This window comes from Sturnira hondurensis, unplaced genomic scaffold, assembly GCF_014824575.4.
Source record: "Sturnira hondurensis isolate 20B ecotype Veracruz unplaced genomic scaffold, ASM1482457v3 Scaffold0006505, whole genome shotgun sequence".
Classification (NCBI taxonomy): domain Eukaryota; kingdom Metazoa; phylum Chordata; class Mammalia; order Chiroptera; family Phyllostomidae; genus Sturnira; species Sturnira hondurensis.
In genome coordinates, this window is record NW_028079136.1 from 1,360,350 (window position 1) to 1,388,047 (window position 27,698).

The window sequence follows — 27,698 nt, forward strand, 5'->3', positions numbered from 1 at the left end:
TCACTCTGCCCCTTCTCTATAGCCCCTAAGTCCTTCCCTGATGGTCCCTTCGTGACTGTGCCTGTCTTAGGTTGCCCCTCCCTTGAGGAGTCTTACCCATCATTGGTTAACCAGTTATCCACCTGGGCCAAACAGGGTAAAGTGGTGGGGGGCTGGGTCTGCACTCCTGCCAGGAGGATAGGTTCTGTCTCCTTAGTGGCTTTTCTTTCTGTCTCCTTAAGGCCTTTCCACTTAGCCCTAGCTGTGGGACTCTTTTGTCTGTTAATGAGGCTACAGTTCCTGAAACCAGGTAGGATGGCTCCCAACAATGAACAAATTGAGAAATTTTTGCTCTTGAATTCAGAGTTAACATTTACCCTTCAGTTGTATTAACTTATTTCTTATTTTGTACCTTGTATGCTTCTACCAAAGATAACTCTTTCATTTTTTTGTTCTTATAGTGATATTATTTTTATGTGAAATTGACTATAGTTTATTTAGTTTGCTTTCTGAAATTGGGAGTAAGATTAGAATTTAGCTCTCCTTTTGGATCCATGAGGAATGACAGAGTAGAGCAAGAATGAATCTGAATCTAAGTTTTGGGGCATTTGAAAGTTGAGAGAAAAATAAAAATTCACACTTCCCATCCCTGCCAGAGAGAAAGCATAGGCTCTATGATTGCAGCTGAGACATCAGTCCAGGATTGTGTGTTGCCTGCAGGTAGAACAATACACAGCTAACAGACTTTGAGGGCATCTGATGACAGAATTAGACTTCTGCTTGCTGCTTTGTGGAAAATGGTGACATTTTTTGTCTAGTTTCCCTTTTCCTGGAAATGTAAATACAGATGGATAGATTGATGGCTGGATAGTTGTTCTATAAACAATGTAACCTCTGAAAAATCACTTTTAGTTTTTCTGTATTTGTTTTATCTATAAACACTTAAACCAGAGAGCTAGAGATGTTATGTAAAAATTCGTGGATCACCAAGAGTTTCTTCATGAGCCATTATGTGTATTTGATGTATTAGGAAGAAATTTGAAGGATTTTGTGGAGAAATTCTCAAAATTTGGAAACTTATTGGGCAAGATCCTGGGGCAGACAGGAGATTGGTGAGATCACAGAGTGGCTGTGAGTGCTCAGTGTGAGACACACAGAACAATCTGTTCTCTGGTACCTTCCCTTGGAAAATTAGGCCATGGAAGGACTTCACTGTTAATAGAGCAGAATCTCTATTAAGGAACAAGTGGATTTAAAAGACCCTCACTGGGCTCTGGTACCTTTTAATGTTAATATTTGTGAGGTGTGAAGAGCATACTCTGAGTTATTTTTGTGACCACATCATCATCATTTAAAAATAGACAACCTAGACATAGGTAAGTAATCGTATCGATATTTGTTTCTGGGGAGCTAATTACTGCCACTTTTCCTAGTGGGTCCCAGCTACCTTTTCTTTTTCCTAAGACTTTTAGATCTCATTTTCTATTTTTACTGAAGCTACTCTGATACCCTTGAATGGGGATAGATCCCCATCCCACACAATGAGTCTAGTTTCTGTCTTAAATTAAAGATAGCTTTTCCAGAAACTGGATTAAACAACATCTCAACAGATTATTTATATCATACTACACATGTTCCTCTTCCCTGCCAACACTTGTATCATACTGTCATACTACAGGTCCCTGGTACCTTGACTCTGCTGTTTTCAAGGCTATTTTCCTGTTTTTTATAGAGAGTAGGGAGGGGTTTCTTCTCCCACTTTACCTCTTTTCCTTTTTTGCTTCAAATTCTTAATTATGATATCTGGGGTGAACAAACCCCAAAGTGTTCTTCCTTATTTCTCTTTTGGATGACCCTTATGAAAAATGGGTTCCTGATGAACTGACCAATATCTGGATTCTGTGATGTACATATAATGTAAGCTTCCATGATAGCCTCCAAGTCACTTAAAGCATGCTAGCTGCTTTGCTTATTATGTACAAAAATACACAGTTATTTTTTATAAGTGCACTCTGAAATGGGTTAGAAAACAACAGTGAAGGAGGGGAGCATGAGGATAATAAACTTGACACTAGAGTAAGTAGTTACCTGTTAAGAAAACCCCCATGGAACCATTTGAGATTCTCCAAATGCGTAGAAACTTACTCTGGACAAACTTGTCTAATTATAGTTCTTCAACTTCTGCATAATCATACTACTTCTTCCCTAATGCTTTAAGTTGTCAGAAAAACAACAACAAAAACACATTCTTTTGAATGAGGGAAAATACTATATTTTCCCTGGAGTTATTTAGGAAAGGATGTTGCCTCATAGATGGCCTGTGTTTATCTCTGCCACCAATTTGCTCTGTGACCTTAGGGACATCACTTCATATCTACTGACTTCAGTTTCCTTATCTCAGAAGTGAAAGATTTGAACTATAATATTCAAGTCTCTTGCTAATTCTGAATTTCTTGGTCTCAGTGTTAAAATGATCTTAGCCAACTCAACCTAGGCTAGTAGGTGTTGTTTAGGTTGAATATCATGTGGTAGTTTAAATGTTAATGAACGGCCAGGCGAAAGTAGTTGTCTGGAGTTTGGTAGGCACATGAATCAGCTACTAGCTGAACCTCGATAGAATGTTGCTTCATGTGTTGGGGAATTCTTTATCAGGCGGGCTCGCCTTAAAACTCTTCTTTCTGTTTCATTACCAAAACATTATCAGGTATTCTCATCTATGAGACTGCCTGTCCCATGGCAGTAGATCTTTAAACTAGGATATCTTAAGGTAGTGATTTGTGCCTTAATTCTTTGTTGTTTAGACAATATTGAGCATATTCAGTTCTGGGCACTGTTCTTTAAGAGAGCTAGAGAGACAAATTGAACATACTCAGGGATTGATCAGGATGGCTGAATCATGTCTTATGAGGAAGAAATGAACAAAACAGGGATGTTTGGTTTAGAAAAAGAAGCAATACAAAGGTACTATAATAGGTGCATGTAAGTATCAAAAGTGCTGCTGTTGTAAATGTTTCCAGGGGTTGAAGGAATAGAATTCACATTTCTATAAATACGAATGTTTGGCAGCCCTCCAGTGACAGAATCAGCTGCTTCGAGAGGTTCCAACTCTACTATCAGTGGTGTTTAAGAAGAGTCAAAAAAGTTGCTTATTAGGGAAATTGTAATAACCACCATCACTGGGCCACCATCATTTACTGAGCAGTTACTATATAATAGGTACTGTTATAATATTGAATTTTTATTAATTAAATTTTTACAACAACAATATGAAGTAGGTTCTGTACCACTATTATTATTATCACTCCCATGTTATAGATGAGGAAATTAAGGCACAGAGAGATTATGTAACTTGTCTGGGGTTATATAGAGGGTAGATGGAAAAATGGATTTAATTAGGAAATCTGGCTCAAAGAGCCTGTGCTTGTTAACTGTCACTACCTTTTCTTGTGCAGGGGATTTAAGTACTAGAAGGGGTTGAGCAATTGGATTTTTAAGGACCTTTGAATCTTGAGATTTGATTCTATATGTGAGGATGATGATACATAGATGATGCAAGGATTTTCTTTGTGATTGCCTTGACAAGTTTGGGGATTTTAATATTTTTGTGTTTACTTTGTTCACTGTATTTACTTCCATTTATTAGATACCATGGTGATGGGGCCATTTAAAAAACTTTTGTAATTTTTTTCTTTCAATCAAAATAACATTTTAGAAACAATGAATTTTTATTTTTAGATTTTAGGAATTATGATTTTAGCAAATGTTCATAAAAATCTATATTCTAATATATCAGAATAAATTTATTGCTATTGGATAGTATAGTAATAAAGTAGCATAATGTTATTCTAACTTTGAGAATGTTATGTAAATTTAATATAGTCTACCAAGTATTGTTTTTAATAAAAGGGAAAGAGAACACACTTTATTTCATTATTAGAGCAAATGATACTTTTGTCAGGAATAAATTGTTGGTAATTGGAGCCAAACTCAGTATTTTCATTTATGGAAGCTTTCTGAAACTAATGGCTTTCCTTGAAACATGTCATGTTAGATAAAAACATACTTTTCCTCTGAGAAAAAACCTATAAATGTTAGCAATTTGTTAGCATATTAAAAAAGTTAGATTTCCTTTGTTAGCAAGAAAGTATTGGAACCTAGGATAGAAAAAGCTTTTCTGTCAGTCACCCAATAACACCATAGTAGAATGCCTCTTTTATTTTTTTAAGTTGTTTAAAGAAGAGAATCAGGAAAAGCAGAAAAATCATATATATACATGCACATACATATACGACAAGGTCTGCCTGGAAGAAGTCAAGCCATTGTTAATATAATGAGAATGGGTTGTACCACATCAGTGCAACCTGGCAGCCAAGGAGAGTGGACTGGAATGTGCATGCATGAACAGTGATGACTTCACTGTACTAGTTAGTGGGGCAGTAGACACCAGTTGAGTGAACATGTGTACTGTGAGCCATTGCATTCAAAATGACTGAGTGAGTAGAGCAATGGATCTGCATTAAATTCTATGTTAAGTTTGTATCAAGATAAAAAGAGAAGCAACAGCTTGGGAAAACATATTTGCCAATGATACTTCAGACAAAGGTTTAATCTCCAAAATATACAAAGGACTCACTCGACTCCATTCAAAGAAGACGAGCAACCCAATTAAAAAATGGGCAAAGGACTTGAACAGACATTTCTCCAAGGAGGACATACAGAGAATCCAAAGATATGAAAAGATGCTCAATATCGCTAGCTATCAGAGAGATGCAAATTAAAACCACAATGAGATACCACTTTACACCAGTCCGAATGGCTATCATAAATAAAGAAACAAACAACAAGTGCTGGAGAGGTTGTGGGGATAAGGGGACCCTAGTTCACTGTTGGTGGGATTGCAGACTGGTACAACCACTATGGAAAACAGTATGGAATTTTCTAAGAAAAGTAAAAATGAACGTGCCTTTTGACCCAGCAATTCCACTGTTAGGACTATATCCTAAGAACCCTGAAGCACCAATCCAAAAGAACCTATGCACCCCAATGTTCATAGCAGCACAATTTACAATAGCCAAGAGTTGGAAGCAACCTAGATGCCCATCAGTAAATGACTGGATCAAAAAGCTATGGTACATTTACACAATGGGATTCTATGCTGCAGAAAGGAAGAAGGAGCTCCTACCCTTTGCCACATCATGGATAGAACTGGAAAGCATTATGCTGAGCAAAATAAGCCAGGCGGTGAAAGACAAATACCATATGATATTACCGTTAACAAGAATCTAAACAACAAAACAAACAAGCAAGCAAAATATGACCAATGACACTCAAATACGGAACAGGCTAACAGGGTCCAGAGGGAGAGGGGAGTGAATCATAGGGGAAAAGGGGATGGACTCACATGAACAGATATAAAGGACACATGGACAATAACTAAGGTGGGGGGCAGAAATGGGAGGGAGGTGGGGAGCACTGGGGGGGGGGCAGGGCTGGGAATATAAGACAGAAAACTGTACTTGAACAAGAATTAAATAAAAATTAAAATTAAAAAAAATTCTGTGGTAAGTTTGAACATTCCTCCATAGAAACTATTCACATGACTCAGAAGGCTTTTGGGAATGATGCAAAGAGTACAGTGCAAATAAAAGTGTGGCACAAACACTTCAAAGATGGTGGAGAATCTGTTGAGAGTGATCCATGTTCTGGAAGCCTGCAAGAAACAGAACACCTGAGAATGTTAAATGTGTATGAGCTGCAATCAACCAAGACTGGCAACTCTGACAGTGCAAGAACTAGAAGCTGATCTGGGGCTTTTAAAAACTACTGTGTCTGAGATTTTGGTGCAGGATCATGGCATGAAATGTGTCATGGAAATTTCATTCCATGGCTTCTGCTAAAGCAGAAGGAACATTGTGCTGCAGTTGTTAATGACTTAATTCAAGCTGCTAACATTGAACCAGATTTCCTTAAGAAGATCATAACTGGAGATGAATCGTGGATCTATGGCTATGACCAGAAATGAAGGCCCAGTCATCCCAATGGAAGTCACCTATTTTTCCATGCCTGAAGAAGGAGTGGCAAAATTGCATTAAGATCAAGACCATGTTAACTGTGTTTTTTATTGGCAAAGTGTTGTCTATCATGAGTATGCCCCTCTAGACCAAACAATGAGTAGTACTTCAATGTTCTTTGTTAGTTGAGAGATGCAATACTACAAAAATGGCCATGACTATGGGCAACTGGTAATGGGCAGCTTCATCATTTCAGGACAGACCTGTATATGTATTATAACTTAATATATGTATGCTAATCATGGACATGGTTGAGTTACCAGTACATGGTGATTTAAAACAAACAAAACAACTTTTAGTTGGTTTTATTATTGTTTTTAATTTCTTTACAGACATTGTGTTCCTTAATTCCCTTTGGCAAAAGATTTCCAGGAACAAATCTGTAGTCAAACAAGTGGGATTGACTACTCATTGTGGGAAGAACACACACACACACCATAGAGAATTATGGAGTGTCTCAGTAAGAGAGTGTTCAAAAGAACCATTTTTAGGATTTGGACTTTGAGTGGTTTGGGGTAGGGTCTAAGGAAACAGAGGTTTGTTACAGATTAGGGGAATGTGAGAAATCAGGGACAAACCTATAGTTGGGCATCTTAATAAAGCTTATCTTTGGGGAAGGCAGACCAGGGTGAGGTAAAGCTGTAATTAGAGAGGCACTATAACTAGAATGAAAAGGCAAAGGAAAAACGACAACATACAGTGCAATAAGAATGAACACATTAAAATCAGCTTTGCTAATCGGTAGAGAAAAGGGTTAGAGGATAATATTCTGTCCCTATGATTAGACTGGGCAACAGAAAGGGAATTTGATTTATGCTGCTTAGGAAGGTCATTTCTCAAGCATTTCTCCCAACTTCAATGACTTACTTCTGCTTGTAGTGGATTTCAACTCCATTATGTAGGGCAAGAATTCCTTTCCTGAAGGAATGGTCAGAAATGGTCTCTGGCCTCAGGTCTCTGACTTTGTCAAATCCTGACATCTGACTTTTGCAACCTAAGCCCACAACTCTCCTCTCTTCACATTGTGGCTGCCCAATTGCATTCCTGGTCTCAGTGCAGTTGGCAACCCAGACGAATCAGAGCAGATGTGTTCCGTATTTGCTCCTGGACTATGGGGATAATCCATATACAGTTAGATGAGAGGGAATTGATAGCATCCCTAGAAAAAGCTAATTACAAAGAGTAGGGTTACTGGAGTTCTGTGAGTGGTGGGTCTTGGTGGGATTAGTTTGGGAAAACTTCATAAAGAAGGTGATTTTTGAGCATTGATATTGAAGAGAATAATGCAGTTTATTATTCATTATTCCACTTAGATGAACAAGGATCAATAAAAACCAAAAATTGTGATGTAGGGTGATTTGTATACAAGAATAAATAACTAATTTTATGTGTTTATTGTTTTGTATACAAATAGGTAACTATTTTAATTAAATCCCTGTGAAATGGAAAAAGCATTGGATATGGTATCAGAAAACCTACATTTACATTTTAGCTCTGCCAGTTATACCTGCATGTCATGGGGAAAGCCACATAATCTGAGTGTTACTCTTCTTCTTGCTGAAAATGAAGGTGCAGAATTTCATATTTAGTTATTAGCAACTCATTTTCAGAACAATATCTAGGGACTAGAATGAATCAGATGAAAAAGACAAAGGGTCTGGAAATTACATTAAATGAGAAATAGGTGCAGAAAGTGGAGGAGTTTCACCTACAAAAGGACTGTTAATTTTAATGCTTCCCTTAAGATATTTGAACAACTCTAGTTGGGAAAAGGAAGTAAATTGCTTTTGTTTATCTTTTTTTAAATAGGTGAAGTTTATTGTATATAAACTATATTTTAGCAAAACTAGAAAACTGTTTGCAGTCTCAAAGTAGTTTTGTTTGTTAGTTTGTGGTCCTGCATTCTCTATATCCTACTCTGAGTGTTGGGGATACTTTTGTCTTTTTAGTTCCAAGCCTCTTGCCTTCCACATCTGGTTAGCTGCATCAATTCTAGGGCTTAAGCCATTAAAGAGGGCAAACAGGAAAAACTGGGTGATAATCATAAGGATCTAGATATTAGCTGATACAGGATTCCATTTCAAATAACTAAATTTATTAGGAAATGTTATTTGAGAGCCCCCAACTACCGAAATAATAATGGAAAAAAGCTTGGTTAATTTTTCTAGGTTCAGTACAGGGAAATTGTAATATACTAATTTTCTAGACATCTTCAAGAAAACAGAACTCTATTCTCTTAAACTGACTTTTATATTTCCTCCAAGCATCTTTTTGTTATATAAACAATATAATAACATTATGTTCTGGTGCCAGATGGGTACTGGGCTTGTTGAGGGGGACCACTTAGTAAGTTATATAAATATCTCACTGCTACCTGTTGTTATACAAATAAAATCTATAATTTAAAAGTGAAATTAAAATAAAAAATTAATATCGAAAAATAAAAAAGTATGTTCATCAATTATAAATTAGAAAACACAGGTAAAAATTACCAATAATATCATCATTTAGAAATCACTATAAATATTTTGGTGTATATCTTCCTAGGTTTGTGTATGTGTGTGTGGCCACATTTGCCCTTGTGCAGGTATATCACACAATTGAGGTTATATACTAAATACTACAGTATGTTTTTTCATTTAATATGTCTTATAAATACATTATTTCCACATCATTTTTGGCATCTATATTCAACAAAAAATAGTGTTCAGTTTCTGAGTAAAAGTATTATTTATGATGGAACATTTGAAAAATATACAAAACTTTTGAAAGAAAATAAAAACTACCTATTATCCCAATACTCAAAGAACCATTAATTTCATTGGATATTTCAATGTCTTCTGTAAACAATTTTTTTCTTAAAGATGTATATTGATATTTCTCACTAACATACTTTTCACTATAATACATTATGAATATTCTCACATCATTTTTTTCTGCTAATATGATTTTCACTAATTTCAAATTATTCTACCCTATGTGTAAAGCTATAATGCCCTCAAATAATCACTACAATTGGACATGCAAGTTGCCTCTAATTATTCTTTTTTGTTTGTTTGTTTCATAAATTACTTTATTGTTGTGCAATTACAGTTGTCTGCATTTTCTTCCCACCACTCCCCCTGGCCCCAGCCAAACCCACCTGCCTCCTTTGCTTTCACCTTCCCCCTTGGTTTTGTCTATGTGTCCTTTACAGTAGTTCCTGAAAACCCTTCTCCCCGCTGTCCCCTTCCACCTCCCCTTTGGCTATTGTTAGATTGTTTTTAATTTCAATGACTCTGATTATATTTTGTTTGTTTTTTTCTTTCATTGATTATGTTCTAGTTAAAGGTGAGATCATATGGTATTTGTCCCTTACTGCCTGGCTTATTTCACTTAGCAAAATGCTCTCCAGTTCCATCCATGCTGTTGCAAAGGGTAGGAGCTCCTTTTTTTCTCTCTGCTACATAGAATTCTATTGTGTAAATGCGCCATTGTTTTTTGTCCTACTCATTTGCTGATGGGCACTTAGTTTGCTTCCAGCATGTGGCTATTGTAAGTTGTGCTGTTATGAACATTGGGATGCATAGGTTCTTTTGGATTGGTGTTTTGGGGCTCTTAGGGTATAATCCCAGCAACTTTTGTCTTCCTGGAGTGGAATTTTGTGAGTTCTTTATATATTTTGGAGCTCAAATCCTTGTCTGAGGTATCATGGGCAAATATGTTTTCCCAAATACTTGGTTCTCTTTTTCATTTTAGTGCTGTTTTCTTTAGCCATGCAGAAACTTTTTAATTTGATGAGATCCCATTTGTTTATTCCTTCCTTTATGTCCCTTGCTTTAGGGGACATATTAGTGAAGATGTTGCTGTGTGGAATGTCTGAGATTCTCCTGCTGATGTTTTCCTCTAGGACTTTTATGGTGTTGCAAATTATATTTAAGTCTTTTATCCACCTTGAATTTATTTTTCTGTATGGTGTAAGTTGGTGATCAAGTTTCATTTTTTTTCATGTAGCTGTCCAGATCTCCCAAGATCATTTGTTGAAGAGGCTGTTTTGACTTCATTTTATGCTTCTTCCCCCTTTGTCAAATATCAATTGACCATAGAGACTTGGGTTTATTTCTGGGGCTCTCTGCTCTGTTCCATTTGTCTATGTGCCTGTTTGTCTCTAATTATTCTTCACTATAAGCAACACTGTATTCAACATACATAATACTGTTTTTAATGGCCATGTGGTATTCCATTGTGTAGCTATATCATCTTTTATTAAACAAATTCTTTATTTGTAATACCTCAGTTTTTATTATTTTGCTTAAATAGCAATTCAGTCATTATTGAAACAAATATTTACCCTTAGCTTTAATATTTTATTATTTTTGACAATATTTGGTGAGTAATTGTTTCAAGTTCATTTGCCACAATTTTGTTTGATGCTCTGGAAGAACATAGAAGAACCATGAGACATGGCCCCATTCCTTCAAGAGTTAATGTAAATTTGCAAATGCAACTAATACATGCAAAATAATAATAATTTATTCTACTGTTTTATTAAATGCTAAGTTATGTGGTTCTGATTCAGTACTTCAATATGTAGTTTGTGAGTGAATAGGAGAATAGTAAGGCTGAGTATAGTCAGGCAGGACTTCAAGAATGAGATGCAGTGTGATCTGAGCTGTGAAGAGAGGGTTGAGTGCATAGTCAGAGAGGATGTAGGACATTCAAGGGGAAAGGAACAAGACACTCGAAGGCTCAGAAATCTGAGTATATTTGATATATATTCACAGTACTATGAGAAGGATATTTATGTTTACCATCCTTTGAATAACACTGCTGAACAACCAGTTTTGAATACCTTCTGAAAAAGTTGAAGTATTATTTTAATGTTTTTCCAGTTTTATTGGGATGTAATTGACATGCAACATTATATTAGTTTAAGGTGTATAACATAATGATTTGACATACTTATGTATGGTGAAGTTATTACCACAATAAGTTAACATCCGCCAGCTCACGTGATTTTAAATAGAAGTGTAATTGACACACAATGTCATGTTAGCTTCAAATGTACAGCGTAATGATTCAATATTTGTATTTATTGTGAAATGATCATCACATAAGTCTAGTTAACACCTGTCACCATACATACGTGTGTTTTGTTTTTAATATTTACTTTCCTATTCCTTGAAACACAAAAACATTTTAATTAAATATTCTTAACTTATGAAAATTGCTTGTCTTTGCTAGAAACTCTGTCTAATGACTTTTTTTGGTACTGCTGGGTACTTTTTCAGTCTTCCTTATATAATTTTTATACTGTGTTTAATTGATTTCCAGTGAAACGCACTTTAGAAAACTCTGAATCAACATTTCTTTATTCCTTGTATTGGGACCTGAAGTTCTTTTAAATATATTTTGAAAATTTTCTTTACCGTTAGCTTAAGCAGGGCTGCTGAAGTTAAGGGCTGACAAACGAATTTATAGAAAATTTCCTTTGAATGAACTAATGCTTACTCAGTGCCCCATATGCTCTGTTTTTAGTGATGGTCATATTTTCAGTCATGTTGTACAGGGATTGTTTTCACAAGAGGGGTCAAAGGAAAAGAGGTAATTACCTTTATATCATTTTAAAAATCATAACTAACCAGGCTTATTAAAATTATTCATAATTGTGCCTGCATTATAACATTATGGCAAAACACACTTATTTCATTGCCTTCTTAGAAATCAATATTTCTTCAAGTGAGTTGCATCAGAATTAAAGAACCTGTGATCAGAATCAGTTGGGATATTCATCAAAATTTATATTCTTGAGTCTTACTCTTTAGGGTATGAAGGAGATGAGAGAATCTGCATTTTAACATACATGCCAGGGAATTCTATGTCTTGAAGTTCGAGAACCGCCGCTTTAGGGAAATACTGTCTCAGATCTCTCCACAGCTGTGCTGCAGGGCCATACATTGATACTCAGTAGATATTATCATTTGGAATCTTGCCTCAATCGGCATTTCATGGGACCTGTTTCATTTTTGGAAATTACAGGATAAGTTGAGCTTTTTTCTCATGCAAAAGTTATTTTAAAATTAACTCTCTAGAAAAAACTAGACATCTTTGTGAAGTATTTTTTTTTCTAATTTGGCATTATTGCCTTTTATCCAACAATAATTTCTTCATTGTAAATGTTTGGATTTATGTGCCTCTTTACTCAGGTAAATTGCCTAGAGGACTCCACTCATGAAAGAGCAATATTTCTTAAGTTTTAGAAAGTTAAAAAGTGAGGACCAGAAAGAATAAATTTTGCCCTTTTCCATTGTTCCTAAGAATGGTATAAAATTACTTGTACGATTTAAGCCATTTATAATTTTATTCACTGCCTATCTTGGTGCATTGGTGACGTGCTACCTACATGCAGTTGTTACGACTTTCGTGGGGAAATCATGACCTCAGCTTCTTACTGCCTGCTTCTGGGTAGTGTTCAGCCAATTCCCACAGGTTATGGGGCAGAGGACAGTGTGAGTCATCCGTGTGGAAACCCATGGTTATTGTTTGTGGTGCAGGATAGCAGTGACCGCATTCTCGCAGGTAAAAAAAAACAAGAAACGTAGTCAATCTAACAAGTAACTGACATGAGTAAATAAGACAGAACTTAGTCCTGAGAGAAGAAGGCAGTATTGTATGGAGCCTAAATGCTTTGAGGACAACTTAAAGTTGTTATTCAAGCTGGAGAGTCATCCCTACCATTTAAAAAAATTTTTGCATTTTTTACCATTCACTCCCCATGTACCTCCCTGTCTTCTGCAACCACCACATTGTTGTCCATGTCCATGAGTCCTTTTTTCTTTTTGCACATTCCCTCCACCCTTAACCTCCCCTCCCTTAGATGTCAAGTTGTCACACTGCTCTCCACCTATGAGTCTGTCTCTATTTTGCTTGTTAGTTCATTAGATTTCACAAATTGAGCAAAATCATATGACATTTATATTTGTCTGACTGGGTTATACCATTTTTTAAGTGATAAAAAGATTTGCTTTATTATAGTCAATGATGAGTTCTTTATACCTAACCACTTCCACATACCTATTGTTTTGACTTGGTCTTTGCTCCTTTAGATTGAGCCAGAGTTTGTTTTGGTTTTTGACTTATAGGCTATAATATAAGATTAGTTTGCATTTGAAATGAAAGTGACTAAAGCATGATTGATCAAATGGCAATTATTGATTTAAAAATACCTAGGTCAGCTTTCTGAAGGAATACTATTAAGGAGTCTAAATATCTTTTGCAAACACATCTCAGTTTTTGTCTGTACAAATTGAGGAATGAAGAGGCCATTCCAAAAAACCATGCGCTAAACATGATTGGCATAAAGGGGTTCCTCAGCATCACTCCACAGAGTTATTGTAAACATGAATGGAAAACAGCTTTCCTGGGGAAGGAGAAGATCTAGGACCAAGGTAAAGAAGAGCTCTCTTTCCTGCCCTGCCCCATTAATTTTATTCTTTTCATTTTGTTTCATTACAAATCTAATGAGCATTTCTCTGTGATAAGCATTGTACAAGCAATGGAAGTGCAAAAAAATTAAGATTTAGCTCACCATATTTTTAATAGCTTTGTGATATAACATACATAATTTACCCACTTGATGTATACAATTTAGTGGGTTTTTTTTTTTTAGTGTGTTTACAGACTTCACAATATTCAATGTGGTTCCAAGACTGGTAGCATTTTTGACTAAAATTTTTTTTAGGTCCAGAGTAGGGAAAATCCTCCTTGGCTTCACTCCTAGGTCTTCCTCTTCCATCAGAATAATGAGACCTATTATTTACTAAATACCACTTATGAGCTCAACATTGTATGCTGTTACTTTATGAATGTTATCTCATTATATGCTCCCAATAACCTTCAAAATAAGTTTTATTCCTGCCTTTTATATAATGACAATAATACCTGCATATGTAGCATATTTAGAGTACAATTATTATCTCATTTAATATATGTGGAAACTTCTCTAATTCCATTTTTCTTTTTAGCCCTTTCCCACTTATGAAATCTGTAACTTTCACCTCATGCTTCTTCCTCTAGTTCTTGAAGCTTGCCAGGCTTCTTTGTGCAGATGGAGAGAAATATAGGAGCAGTTAAGATTTTCAAGCTTCTGATGAGAATCACAAAGGCTAGATACTTTATTTGTTTCGTAAAAACTTTAATGGGAGAGAGACTACCCAGACACAGACACATAAGGCTAATGCCAGGCTCCTGATGGGCTACTGCCAGAAACTAGTTCCTTTCAACCCTCAGTTCTGATTTAGAGATATGAAAACATTTTCATTCTATAAACTTTTAGGTGTCTTATTTTTAATCTAAGATTTGTTCTTCCTCCATGCAGATGGATCTAATTCTTTTACCAGTTAGGTAACCTTTCTGTACTGTGAAGTAATTCATGTGCAAATGTTTCTGTAATAAACTTGTTCTTTTGGAAACAAACATAAACACAAACCATTTTTAAATGCCCATGAAAAATGTGTGTGATCGTGTGCTCAAGTATCAGTGATAGAAAGTAAGGAATAAAAAGAGGTTTCTGTAATTTTTGACAGATGTACAGCTAGAAAAAAAACGCTCCTCCCCAAACCCCAGCACATGAAAATATTTGGGTTAGTTAACTTTCTGGCATTGAGTTAGATATTTTATATATTTTCTGGTGAACAATTGACAGTGGTTATCGAAGCCAGTTTTTCCACTGGTTATAAATTCAAGGATGATGTTTTGTGATATATATTTTAGACTGTGGGAAGAACACTGCTAATAAAACTGCTAATTAAAAGAAAAACTTTGCCAATCTTAATAATTAATAATTGAATCTGAAGTATTTTAGATGAAGGGTGTAAATGAGGAAGAAGTTGAAGTGTCTATTTTAAAACTGTTTTTAAACCACTTAGGCTGTTTTTTTCCTAATAAAATAACAGTTTGAATCTGCCATTTCATATTCGCTTCTTTGATATTTAATTTCATATTAGCTTCTTTGATATTCTTTAATATTTAGTTTTTTTAAGCACAGATAGTTATATTTTATTTGTCCATTTACATATCACATACTGTCATTCTAAGTTTGGAATTTTCCAAATGGTAAGCAAAGAGACAAGGATCCTAATGGCTTTATTTTATTTTGTTTTCCTAGGAGACAGAGAATAATAAGTTATGTTCCCTATATTCCTTCCGAAATACCTCTACCTCACCACATAAGCCTGACGAAGGGAGTCGGGACCGCGAGATAATGACCAGTGTTACTTTTGGAACCCCAGAGCGCCGCAAAGGGAGCCTTGCCGATGTGGTGGACACACTGAAACAGAAGAAGCTTGAGGAAATGACTCGGACTGAACAAGAGGGTATGTGTGGACTTAACTGTTGGACTTTATTCTTTGACATATTTCAGGCCTTAAAAAAATGTGAGATTTCAAGGGCCAGAGAAGAGCATAATTGGCATTAACTAAAAAAAAGTTATTCAGGGGTTACCATGGCGATGGCAGATTGTGATCCATTAAGAATATTAAGAGGTAGCTCCATTTTTATAAAACTTTGTGCATTTTTTTCATTCCTATGATAACAAATCAAGGTTTTAAACTAACGGTAAGCCTTTCCCTGAAAAAGGTAGTGTAAGAATGTTTTCAGCTGCAACTTCATTTTTAATTTTTGTCCCTTATTTCCTTTTTATGGATAGTGTTTAATTATGAAAATATCAACTACTTAAAAAGTAAAAAGAGAACCCAAAACAGTGTATTTCTTCTCATTTTTGTAAATATCATAAGCAGCAGTATTTTGCCTCCAAATATTGTAGAATTGAGATTTGAAGGTTTCTAAGACTGTTAGAGCTAAATGCTCAAGTGGGAAGCACTTTGACCTATGACATCTATTCTGGTGTCGCACCTCCCCTGTCTCCACAAGAATCCACTCGGGTTCGAGTATGTCCTGAAAGACAGATGAGACTCTTTAATGACATTTTCAACTAAATAAATAAAATCTAAGTGATTCTTGGAGTATATGTGGTCCTTCCTTTTTATGTGCAGATTTTAGATTTTTAAGATGTAGGGTAATTAATGATTCTGGATTTGTTACTAACATTGTAAGTTAAACTTAAAACTCTGTGACACTGTTGGGAAATGGGGATTTGATATAAGGGAATTTTTCACTTAACTTAATTTTATTCCTTCAAGGACCCAAAAGTTTAAACTTTCAGATTAATTTTTGTGAATGTGTTCAGCCCATCAGCAACTTTTGCAGAAGTTTCTATAATGTATTATGTACTTTTCTGTCGTACTGACCACATTATATAGCATACAATGTAAATATTATTTAATGACTTGGGGTCATGGTTCAGTAGACTATGAACTCCAATACCTAACAATTAATGAGGACCTGTACAAGTTCTACAATCTCCCTGAGCCACAAAATTTGAAAGTACCAATGGTACCAATACCTGACTTGGTAACTTAAATATTTTGAAAATTAAGTATAATAATGACTATAAAGGTTTTTTATGAGCTGCTAACTACATAAATTTGAGGCGTTATGATAATTATCATATTATAAATGTCAATTATTTTACTATGCTATAATGTAATGATGTCCCCAGAGATCATTGGGATAATTAGGACTGTTTGGCTTTATGGCTTTTTCTTTGCAGTTACATAACCTTGGGGTTCTTGTGTCTGCTTGAGATAGATATTTTTTAGCATGTGTGTTTATGTTGGTTTCCTCTCTTTAGGTTGCAGGCTGCTACTTCTTACTTAGTCGTGAATAATTTATAATTTTTTCCTATTAATCTATAAATTATGAAATCAAATGTTCATGACATGCTGGACTATATTTAAAATATGAACAAATATATCTGGGTGAATTACTGAGAAACTCCAGGTAATATGAATGGTCTTTAGTGCATGGAATCGTGCTAACTCTTCTGACTGCTCAGACTTTATTTTCTGCATTCTTGGCTATATTCTAGAGTAATTGAGGCTGTCAGATCAATAATTTCTGAAAAAGTGAGATTGCTAGATTACTTTTAAGATTCACCAGGAAGATGATTTTAGTTATATTCTTTTATAAAATACATTAGGGGACTCTTTAGTATAAAAATAAAGAAATTAATTTCTGATAATTTTTTGTCCAGATTACAAGGGAATTTAAAATGATTTTTCTCTTGTAAGTAATGATTAGTTGTATACCATTCCTTTTTCTCACTGTGTTATAGATTTGATGGAAGAGAGACTCTTAGGTTATGAGACCTCCAACTTAAGATTTGTTTATCACTATATTCCCACTATTGAAGAATGTCTTCTATGTACTTCACAAAACTTTGGATGTTTTCTACAGTACATATATTTTAGGCATCAGAATTCAGGTGTTTTTAGTGTATGTTAATGTATAAAATATGGTAAATACAAATATTAAAATGTGATAATCATGCTCGTCAAACTTACAGATGCCACAAATCTGGGAGAAACAGTGAATATAATATATGAAAGAAACAAAACAACAGATAAACTGAAAATATGGACTTAAAATTAACCATCAGGATAAAATTTAATACATTGTATTGTCAAGTCCAGAGGTTGTGAACAAAACTCCTAGCTTCTCAAGTGATCACTGAAGGAAATTCAAATAACAGGCACATTAATTTTAAAAAAAGCTTATGAGTTTAAGGTGACAGAAAGTGCAGTGGAGTTAGCATGATTAATATTGCTAAAAAATTTGCCAGTGCTATCTCAGTCAGCATTACTAAAATTACAGTATGTAGCAAAGAGGTGGTAATCCAGTTGAACTCCCTGGTCAATAGAATGCATCTGAAATATTGTGCTGAGTTGAGAATTACCACACTTTACAAGAGACTCAAAGTGTTCTCAGAGAGAACAATTGATGTGATAACAGATGGAAAATTATATAATGAGGAATGGTTGAAGGAACTAGTAATATTAACCTTGGAGAAAAGAAAATCAAGGATGACATGATGGTTGTCTCTAAAGATTAAAGTCACATGGAAGAGGGATTGAATTTATTCTATCTAACTCCCTGAGGATAGAATGCAGATCAGTGATAAGAAGTTATAAGGAACCACAATATTGTTTATAATATGACCAACTATCAAATAGTTGTAGCTGTCCGTGTTATGAGATACTATTCTTGGAGGATAATAAGTTGTCCTTGGAGGTATGCAACAATCTTTTTTTCTGTTTAGCCTTTTAAAAAATTATTAACACTATTACAGATATTCCCCATTCCTCCACCCTTTGTTCACCTCCACCAAGACCCCACCTCTCCTCCCCTGGCCTTTACCATGCTACTGTCTGTGTCTGTGGGTTATGCATACATACATTCTTTGACTAATTTCTTCACCTTCTTTTATACAGTCCTGCCCCCACCCCCATTCCTATGAGATCTGTCCATCTGTTCTATGTATCCATGCCTCTGGTTTTAGTTAGTTTATCAATTTATTTTGTTTATTAGATTCCACATATAAATTAGATCATATGGTATTTGTCATAATTGCATTTTAATAAGGCTATTGTAAAGGACAGAGAATTAGTTTTTTTCCAATGCTAAGGCTATTAATTTTTATGAACATTATGTTTATACAATATTCTATAGTTCATAGTACACTTTTATAGCCCTATTCAAGAACTGCATGCGTCATGATTACTTTTCTATAAGTTTTTTATTTCTTATTTTGTAAAGTGCTATATTGGAGCTGAGAGATTCTTACCTTCTAATTCCCACCCACCAACCCCCATGGATCCTTTTAATAAGTCTAGTTAAATCTACAGGTCCTTTCTTATTTTCAAAGCATAAAGTAAAATCCATGGAATTATAGAGAAAATGAATTATATTAAAATTTTTAATCTTAAATTTTGTGATATGGTATAAGGTACTACTTTACTAATGCATTAAACAATAAGAGCTAATGGAAGGACTAAAATATCATAATTTTGAAGTAGTGATAAACATAAATGATGTTTTGAGATATCTTCATAAAGTACAATATCATAAAATGAATTGTGATTCTATTAGTTACAATGTCACAAATACCATGAGTATTTTGTGGTTTGTTGCCTGCATCCATGATTTAAGGAAATATAAAATTTTGATTAAAAGCTAGTGAATTTTTTTATCTGAGTTCATAGAGCCTCCAAATTTTGTAGACAGATTCTTGGACTCTGTGGACCCTAGGTTAAGAACCTCTATGCTACATGATATGGGTCACTGATAGTGAATGAAACAGCCTCTAACTTTAAAGAGTTTATATTCTAGTAAGAGATATAAGACATGTAAAAATGAACTATAATTAAGTATCTAGTATGTGATAAGTTCCATGAGAACTCTATCAATAAAATGTTATGGGAGTTTACAAGCTAGACTGCACCTGCCTAGAAAGCCATGGCAAACTGCTTTAGGGAAATGGGTCTTAACCAGTCTTAGAAACTGAAAGGATTTATATAGGCAGAAATAGAGGGGAGGTGCATTTCAGGCAGAAGGAACAGGCAGAGATCTTTAAAACACCCAACAGTGCAGGGTCTAATTAAAAGTAGTAGGAGAGTCTTGGTAGAGTGGAACTATAAAAATAGCCATAAACAATGAACTCAATGACAGTAAGTACATTCTCATCAATAATTACTTTAAAAGTAAATGGACTCCTGGCTGGTGTGGCTCAGTGGATTGAGCACTGGACTGTGAAGCAAAGGGTCACCTATTCGATTCCCAGTCAGGACAAATACTTGGGTTGTGGGCCAGGTCCACAGTGTGGGGCGTGTGAGAGGCAATCACACATTGCTGTTTCTCTCTCTCTCTTTTTCTATCCATCCCCCTCTTTCTAAAAGTAAATTAAATCTTTTTTAAAAAGTAAACAGACTAAATTCTATATTTGAAATACATAGAGTGGCCGAATGCATTAGAAAAAGGAGACCTATCTACATGATGCCTACAATAGACTCAGTTTAGATGTAAAGACACACAGAGACTAAAAGTGAAGGGACAGAAAAAGATATTCCATGCAAATCAAAACCAAAGGAAAGCTAGAGAAGCTATCTTATTTCATAAAAAAAATAGATTTTAAAACAAACTCTAGTAAGAGATAAAGATAAGCATTACATAATTACATAGGGGTCAATCTAACAAGAGAATACAATGTATAAATACATATGAACCCAATACAGGAGGACCTAAATATATAATTATTAGCAGACCTAAAGGGAGAAATAGGCAGAAATATAATAATATTAGGATATTTTAATATCCCACTTATATCAATGGATAGATCCTCCAGACAGAAAATCAATAAGGAAACAGCAGTCTTAAACAACATACTAGATCATATGGACTTAACAGATATATACACAACTTCACATCCAAAGACAATAGGATACACCTACTTCACAAGTGCACATGGAACATTTTTCCGGAAAGATGATATGTTAGGCCATAAAAAAGTCTGTAAAAGGATCCATGGACAAAGCCAACGGGGGGTAGGATTGAGGGTGGGAGGTGGAGGTTGGGGTGGGTGGGGTGAAGGAAAGTGGTGGTGGGAAAATAAAGACTGTACTTGAACTACAATAAGAAATTTTTAAAAGTCTCAGTAAATAAATGTAAAAGAATTTAAATCATATCAAGCATCTTTTTCAACCACAGTGGTATGGAACTTGAAATTAATTACATGAAGAAAACTAGAAAATTCACAAATATGTGGAGATTAAGCAACATGCTGTTGAATAACCAAAGGGCCAAAGAAGAGATCAAAAGAGAAATTAAAAAATATGCAAGACAAACAAAAATGAAAATATTAACATACTGAAATTTGTGGAATGAAACTAAAGCAGTTCTAAAAGGGAAGTTCATAGTGATAAGTGCCAATCTAAAAAAACAAGAAAAGTTTCAAATAAACAACCTAACTTTACACCTGAAAGAACTAGGAAAAGAAAAAAAAGAACCCAAAGTTGGAAGGGAGGAAATACCAAAGACTGTAGACCAGTAAAAATAAAATAAAAACTTAAAAGACCAGAGAGATGATCAGAAAAAATAGAAGGTGGTTCTTTGAAAGAATAAGCAACATTTACAAGCCTTTAGCTAGAATTAAGGAAAAAAGAGAGAGGACTTTAGTAAAATAAAAATGAAAGAGGAGATGTTGCAACTGATACCATAGAAATACAAAAGAGTACACAAGATTAATATGAACAATTATATGCCAACAAATTTGACAACCTAGAAGATATACTAAATTTCCAAAAAGATAAAACTTGCAAATACTGAATCATAATGAAATAGAAAATCTGAACAGACTAATTACTAGTAGGGAAATCGAATCATTAATTTAAATCTCCCAACAAACAGAAATCCAGGACCCAACAGCTTCACTAGTAAATTCTACTGAACATTACAATAACTATTGATCCTTCTCAAATTCTTCCAAAAAATAGAAGAGGCTGGAACTCTTTCAAACTATTTAATGAGGCCAGCATTACCCTGACACCAAAACCAGACAAGGATACCACAAGAAAAGAAAATTTCAGGTCAATATTTCTAAAATGCAACAATCGTCAATAAAATATTAGCAAAATAAATTCAACAATATATTAAAAGGATCATACATCATGATTAGTTCAATTTATTATAGGGATGCAAGGATAGTTCAACATCAGCAAATCAATCAGCATAATGTACCATATTAATACAATAAAGAATAAAAATCATAACAATAATCTCAATAGATTTAGAAAAAAGCATTTACATAGCTCAACATCCATTTATGATTTAAAATTTTTAAAAGTACCCAATACTTTTATTATTATTATGTTGAGGTATAGAGGGAATATACCTCAACATAATAAAGATCATATATGACAAGCCCGTGGCTTATGTTGTACTCAGTAGTGAAAAGCTGAAACAGCTTTCTTCTAAGATCAAGAAAAAGACAAAGGTGCCTGCCTTCACCACGTTTATTCAATACAGTGTTGGAAGTCCTAGCCATAGCAATTAGGCAAGAAAAAGAATTAAAAAGTATCCAAGTAGGAAAGGAAGAAGTAAACTCACTATTTGCAGCAGATATGATATTATTATATATACAAAATTCTAATGACTTCATCAAAAAACCTGTTGGAACTAATAAACAAATTCAGTAAAAGTGTAGGATACAAAATCAATATACAAAAAACTTGTTGCATTTCTATATACTAATAAGGAACCATAGAAAGACAAATAAACAATCTTATTTTTTATAATTGCATCAAAGAATAGAATACTCAGGAATAAATTTAACCAAGGATGTGAAAGACTTAAATATGTAAACTATAAAACACTGAGGAAAGAAATTGAAGAATATATAAGTAAATGAAAATATACTTGTTTTTATTAACTACGAGAGTCAATATTGTTAAAATATTCATACTACCCAAAGCAATCTACAGATTCAATGCAATCCTTATCAAAAGTCCAATGGCATTCAAAGAAGTAGAACACATAATCCTAAGATTTATATGGAATTCTAAAATACTTTGAAAAGCCAAAGCAATCTTGAGAAAGAAGAACAAAGCATGAGGCATCATGCTCCCTGATTTTAAACTCTGTAACAAAGCTGTAATAACGAAAACAGAATGGTATTGGCATGAAAATAGACACAGAGATCAGTGGGAAAAAATACAGAGCCCTGAAATATACCCATGCATAGAAGGTCGACTAATTTTGACAAAGAAGCCAAGAATATGCTATAAGGAAAGGACAGTCTTTTTAATATTAAATGGTGTTGGAAAAACTAGACATCTACATGCATAAGAATAAAACTCAACCACTTGTCTTGCACTATACAAAAAAGTTAACTCAAAATGAATTAAAGACAAATGTAAGACCTGACATCATAAAACTCCTAGAAGAAAACGTAGGTGGTAAGCTCTTAACATTAATTTAAGTGGTGATATTTTAAATGTGACACCAAAAGAAAAAGCAACAAAAACAAAACTTCTTTTTTAGGAGAGGGGTAGGTGGAGGTGGATGAGGGTATAAGGGGAATAAATGATTCTGGGAAAGAAGCAAACCTAATCAGTGAGACTATCTCATACTAAAAAGTTTTTGCATGGCAAAGGAAACCATCAACAAAATGAAAAGCCAACTGATTGAATGTAAGAAAATACTCATAAAGTATATATCTGATAAGGGGCTAATATCCAGAATTTTTAAAGGATTTATACATCTTAATAGCAAAAAAACCCCCAAAACAATCTGAATAGATATTTTTCTAAAGAGGTCATGGATAGCCAACAGTACGTGAACAGATGCTCAACATCATTAATTATAAGGGAATACAAATTAAAACCTCAGTGAGATATCACCTCACCCCTTTGAGAATGGCCATTATAAAAAAAATACAAGAAATTACAAGTGTTGGTGAGAATGTGGAGCAAGGGGAACTCTTGTGCACTGCTAGTGGGAATGTAAACTGATGAAGCCACTATGGAAAGTGGTATGGTGGTTCCTGAAAAAAATAAGACTACCATAGATCTATTGATTTCATTTCTGGGTGCTTATCTGGAAAAAAAAGAATGAAAGCACAGACTCAAAAAGATATATATATATCCCCATATTTATTATTACAGCATTATTTACAAAAGCCAAAATATGGAAGCAACCTAAGTGTCCTTGGATGATTGAATGGATAAAGAAGATGTGGTTATATATACAATGGAATATTAGCCATAAAGAAATGAATTTATACCCTGACCAGTGTGGCGCAACTTGTCAGGAGTCGTCCCATAAAGTAAAAAGTTGCTGGTTCAATTCCCGGTCAAGGCACATGCATAGGTTGTGGGTTTGGTCCTAGGTCAGGTGTGTGTGAGAGGCAGCTGATTGATGTTTCTCTCTCACATCAATATTTCTCTCCCTCTCTTTCTCCCTCTCTTCCCTCCTCTCTAAAAATAAATTAATTGATTAAAAAATGAAATCTTGCCATTTACAACAACACGGATGGACCTTAAGGACATTATACTAACTGAAATAAGTCAGAGAAAGACAAATACTGTTTGAACTTATTTATATGTGAAACCTAAAAAGAAAAAGAGAAAAAAGCTTGTAGATACAGAGAACAGACTGGTGGGGAGTGGGAGTGGGAGAAATGAGTAAAGGGGCCAAAAGGTGAAAAGAAAAAATATATACATGTCCTTAAAAAAAGAGAAAATTGTAAAAGTTATTGACATGAAACAACCTGGGTAAATGGAGAGTTGTATTATATTTTGGATAGCAATACTTAATGACATAATAACTTTAAGGGATATAAGACTGAAAATGTAAGTTATATTCAGATTATAAAGGCCCTTTAATTCTTAGTTAAGGAGTTTGAATTTTATATTGAAGTTTATGGAGGGTTCATTGACTACTTTTTAGTTCAATGAGGTGATGGATTAGAACTTTTTGGGGGGACAGTTAATCTGTGTAGGAAATGTGGAAGCATGGAGAGACATTAAGGAGATTATTTCAGACCAGAGATAATGAGGACCTGGACTAAGGTGGCAGAAAAAAGAAAGGAAGAAGGGTGCATAAGGCAGCGATGTTAGGAGATAGAATTATAAGGGCATGGCATTTAAGTGAGGAGACCAAGAGAGAGAACTGGTTAGAAGGTAGTTCAGAGTTTTTAAATATGGGTGAATAAAAGGTGGTAAAACAATTAATAGGAAAAGAACTCTAAGAACATGTTTTGGACATGGGAGCAATGAAGATTTCTATTTTTAATTTTGAATTTGATTCCTAATTTTCATTATCTGCTTGGAGCAATAGAATAAAACAGTATAATGGGAGAACAGAAATAATTACAGGAAAGATCATTAAAAAGTTTCTGATAAATTTCAGATTTTATAACTATATATTAGGTCTGAGAAGATAAAATAGCTCTACCGATATTAGCCTGGATTTGCCCTTTTAAAGCCCCAGGTTAACTACTCATTTGAGACATCTCATCTTGTGGGATGTGCAAGGGCTTCGAAATACATGACCCATCTCTCCCTCACTTCTGGGTTTGAAGGGTGTACCTCGTGAGTGACGAGCCTGTGTTGCTGACATAGTAAATAGCCCTTCCTGAGTAAATCTTGCTCTGGAGAATGTTTCGACTCTATCGAATTAAATACCCTCCCCCGGGCCCCGTCTCTCTTCCCCTGAAATACAGGAACTGATCTATAAAAAGTTTATTTATTTTGACCTATTTTAAAACAATATCTATATGATAAACAAAAGTTCTTCACGTTGTAGTAGGAAAGTTATTGTCTTATGGGTAGGTTCTTTGATCAACCAAATAATTCTCCAGTCTTTTATCTGCCATACCTTTAAGAAATGCCCCCTCCAAAGCAGTGTCTGCACTGGACTGCGCTTTGCACTGATGAGCAAAGGGGCTGTGTCTGAAGTGCCTCCTCTGAGAGGGGGATTTGTGGGGGAGTCAGCAGCATTTCTGTTTTCTTGTAAATTTAACCTTGATTTTTTTTTTTGGTCACAGAGGGGTAGGCAGGTAGTTAGATAGATAAATGCATAAATGCATGGATAAATATATAGAATGAATGAGTATCAGCATCTGCTTTTATAAGCATTGTTTATATTGGTGGCTAAAGTGTGAAAAAAGACTTTGATTAATAGATTTAGGTTAAAATGCTTCCAAGATAAAACTCCTTCAGCTGTGATTAAATGATGAATTTTAGTTATCTTTGTATCACCCATTTTGTTGCCAATGTAGCTGGGCTCTAGCATAAGCGACAGTTGTCAGAAAATGAATACTTTAAAAAGGACTTCTATATCTAAATACTTATATTTAATCAGAGAGTCCTTTGGCTTCTGAAAATAAGTTGTCTAATGAGAATTTCATTTGAGCAGCTGTGACTGAGGGGGGTCAACAGGCATTGCCTAGGAGAATATGGCCCAGCTGGTTAAATCTGGTTGTTGTCGTGATTTAAATGGTCAAGTGCTGCTTGTAATCCAGGACCGTCTGTTTGTAAAGGGAATAGTGAGTGCTTCAGCATAATGTACAGCTGTTTTAATCTCTCTTTAATAATAGTGCTTCGGCTACTATCATGTCTTGTGTATCATACTACTAAGTATATGATCCTAGGCTGAGTGAACTGGTTTGGGTCAGGTTCTGGTGTCATGTGAGATTGCAAAAAAAGGGATACAGTGATATAAGCCTTAACTATGAGAAAATGAAACCTTCTTTGACTTTTTGACCCTTTTAAAAGATTTGCGTCTTAGGTAATAATTATGGTGAACAGGAGGGAATGATAAGGCCCGTATTTACATGGAAATTGTGGAAGAAGTGAGCTCTGTCTTCAATAGAGGCCGCAAACTTAATGGAAAGTATGCAGGGTTTAGGTACAGCTCCACAGGCTATCTGTTGGTCAGAAATTAGAGCATTTGTCCAGTGGAATCGTTTGCTTCAAGCTATCATGGTAATGACAGTATGTGGATTCATTTGGCTGTGTATGTAGAGAGAGGACATGAACATTTGAGCTTTGGATTCCTGGTGGGATAGGCTTTCCAATGGATTATGCAGCTGTTACCCAGCACAAGAATGAACACGTGTTTATGTGTATATCTGATGGATTATTATCATTATTCACATCTCAAACAATAATTTGTATTTCTGCATATATTTTCACTGAATTATATTTAGTTTGCCAATATGTGGTTGTGTATTACTCATCTGATATCTTTGCTGTACTAAATGAGGGATGTGCTATAGTTTAGACAATAGGAAAATTCCTTTTTGAAAGTCATATGTTTTTGAGTGTGCTAAATATGGATTCGAATATAAGTTCTAATATTTAGAGAGTTAGTATAGCCTCCTGATTAAAGTGTGGGTTCTGGCGATAGGCTGCCTATGTTTGAAACTCAGTCCAGCATCTGCCAGGTGGATGACACAGGGCCCCTCGCTGTGCCTCAGTTTTCTCAACCAAAACAATGAGGACGTAATTATAGCGCTATCACAAGGATCGAGATTTAGTTAATGCAACTAAAATGTTCACAGCATTGCCAGAACATAGTAAGTGCCCAGCAAATACAGCTAAACTTATTTTGCTAGCTGCATGACCTTGAACAAGTGATTTGTTTTGTGTTTCAGTTTCCTCACCTATAAAACTGTATGAATGGTACCTTGCAGAGTTGTGTGAGGATTTGAAATGTTATATGTATATTACACATAGTTTCTATAATTGTAATTATTATCCTATCACTGTTATAACCACCATTACTGTTATTATTTGGCAAAACATTTAAGAGAAATATTACAGAATACACCCTGCACCACATGCAGAATCATAGGAAGTATCCCATGGTGTTAGGGGATTTTAGCATTTGGTAGCAATGATGTTCTTGTTTTCTGGAAGAGCAATTTAGTTTAACTCTCCTCTCCAGCTTTTTGGAAAAGCTGATACTAAAATTTCCCCACTGGAAGCCAATCTTCCCTGCTGAGAAATATGCCAAATATGATGTTGTCTGTGAGAGAGGTTGGTAAAGCCTTGGATGAGGTTTTAAGAGCAATGTGTTAAGAGTAATGCGTTCCATTAAAATAATAATCTATTAAGAGCCCATTCTAAAACCAACAAAAAAGTAACATTCATACCATTATAAAGCATCAAAGTGATCTTTTCAAAAAAAATTTATGGATATTAGGTTATTGCC

The 27,698-nt window shown here is 34.8% G+C and overlaps 1 protein-coding gene across 17 annotated transcripts in view; it reads left to right on the forward strand.

The window, feature by feature from the left end:
• The window catches only part of SOX6 (SRY-box transcription factor 6), a 600,742-nt gene that overhangs the window by 256,068 nt on the left and 316,976 nt on the right, over positions 1–27,698 (forward strand). For all 17 annotated transcript variants that reach the window (XM_037049998.1, XM_037049997.1, XM_037050000.1 and 14 more), the window contains one exon: positions 15,196–15,403. In XM_037049998.1, the coding sequence (XP_036905893.1) occupies positions 15,196–15,403 (208 nt within the window). The remainder of the gene's footprint in view (positions 1–15,195; positions 15,404–27,698) is intronic.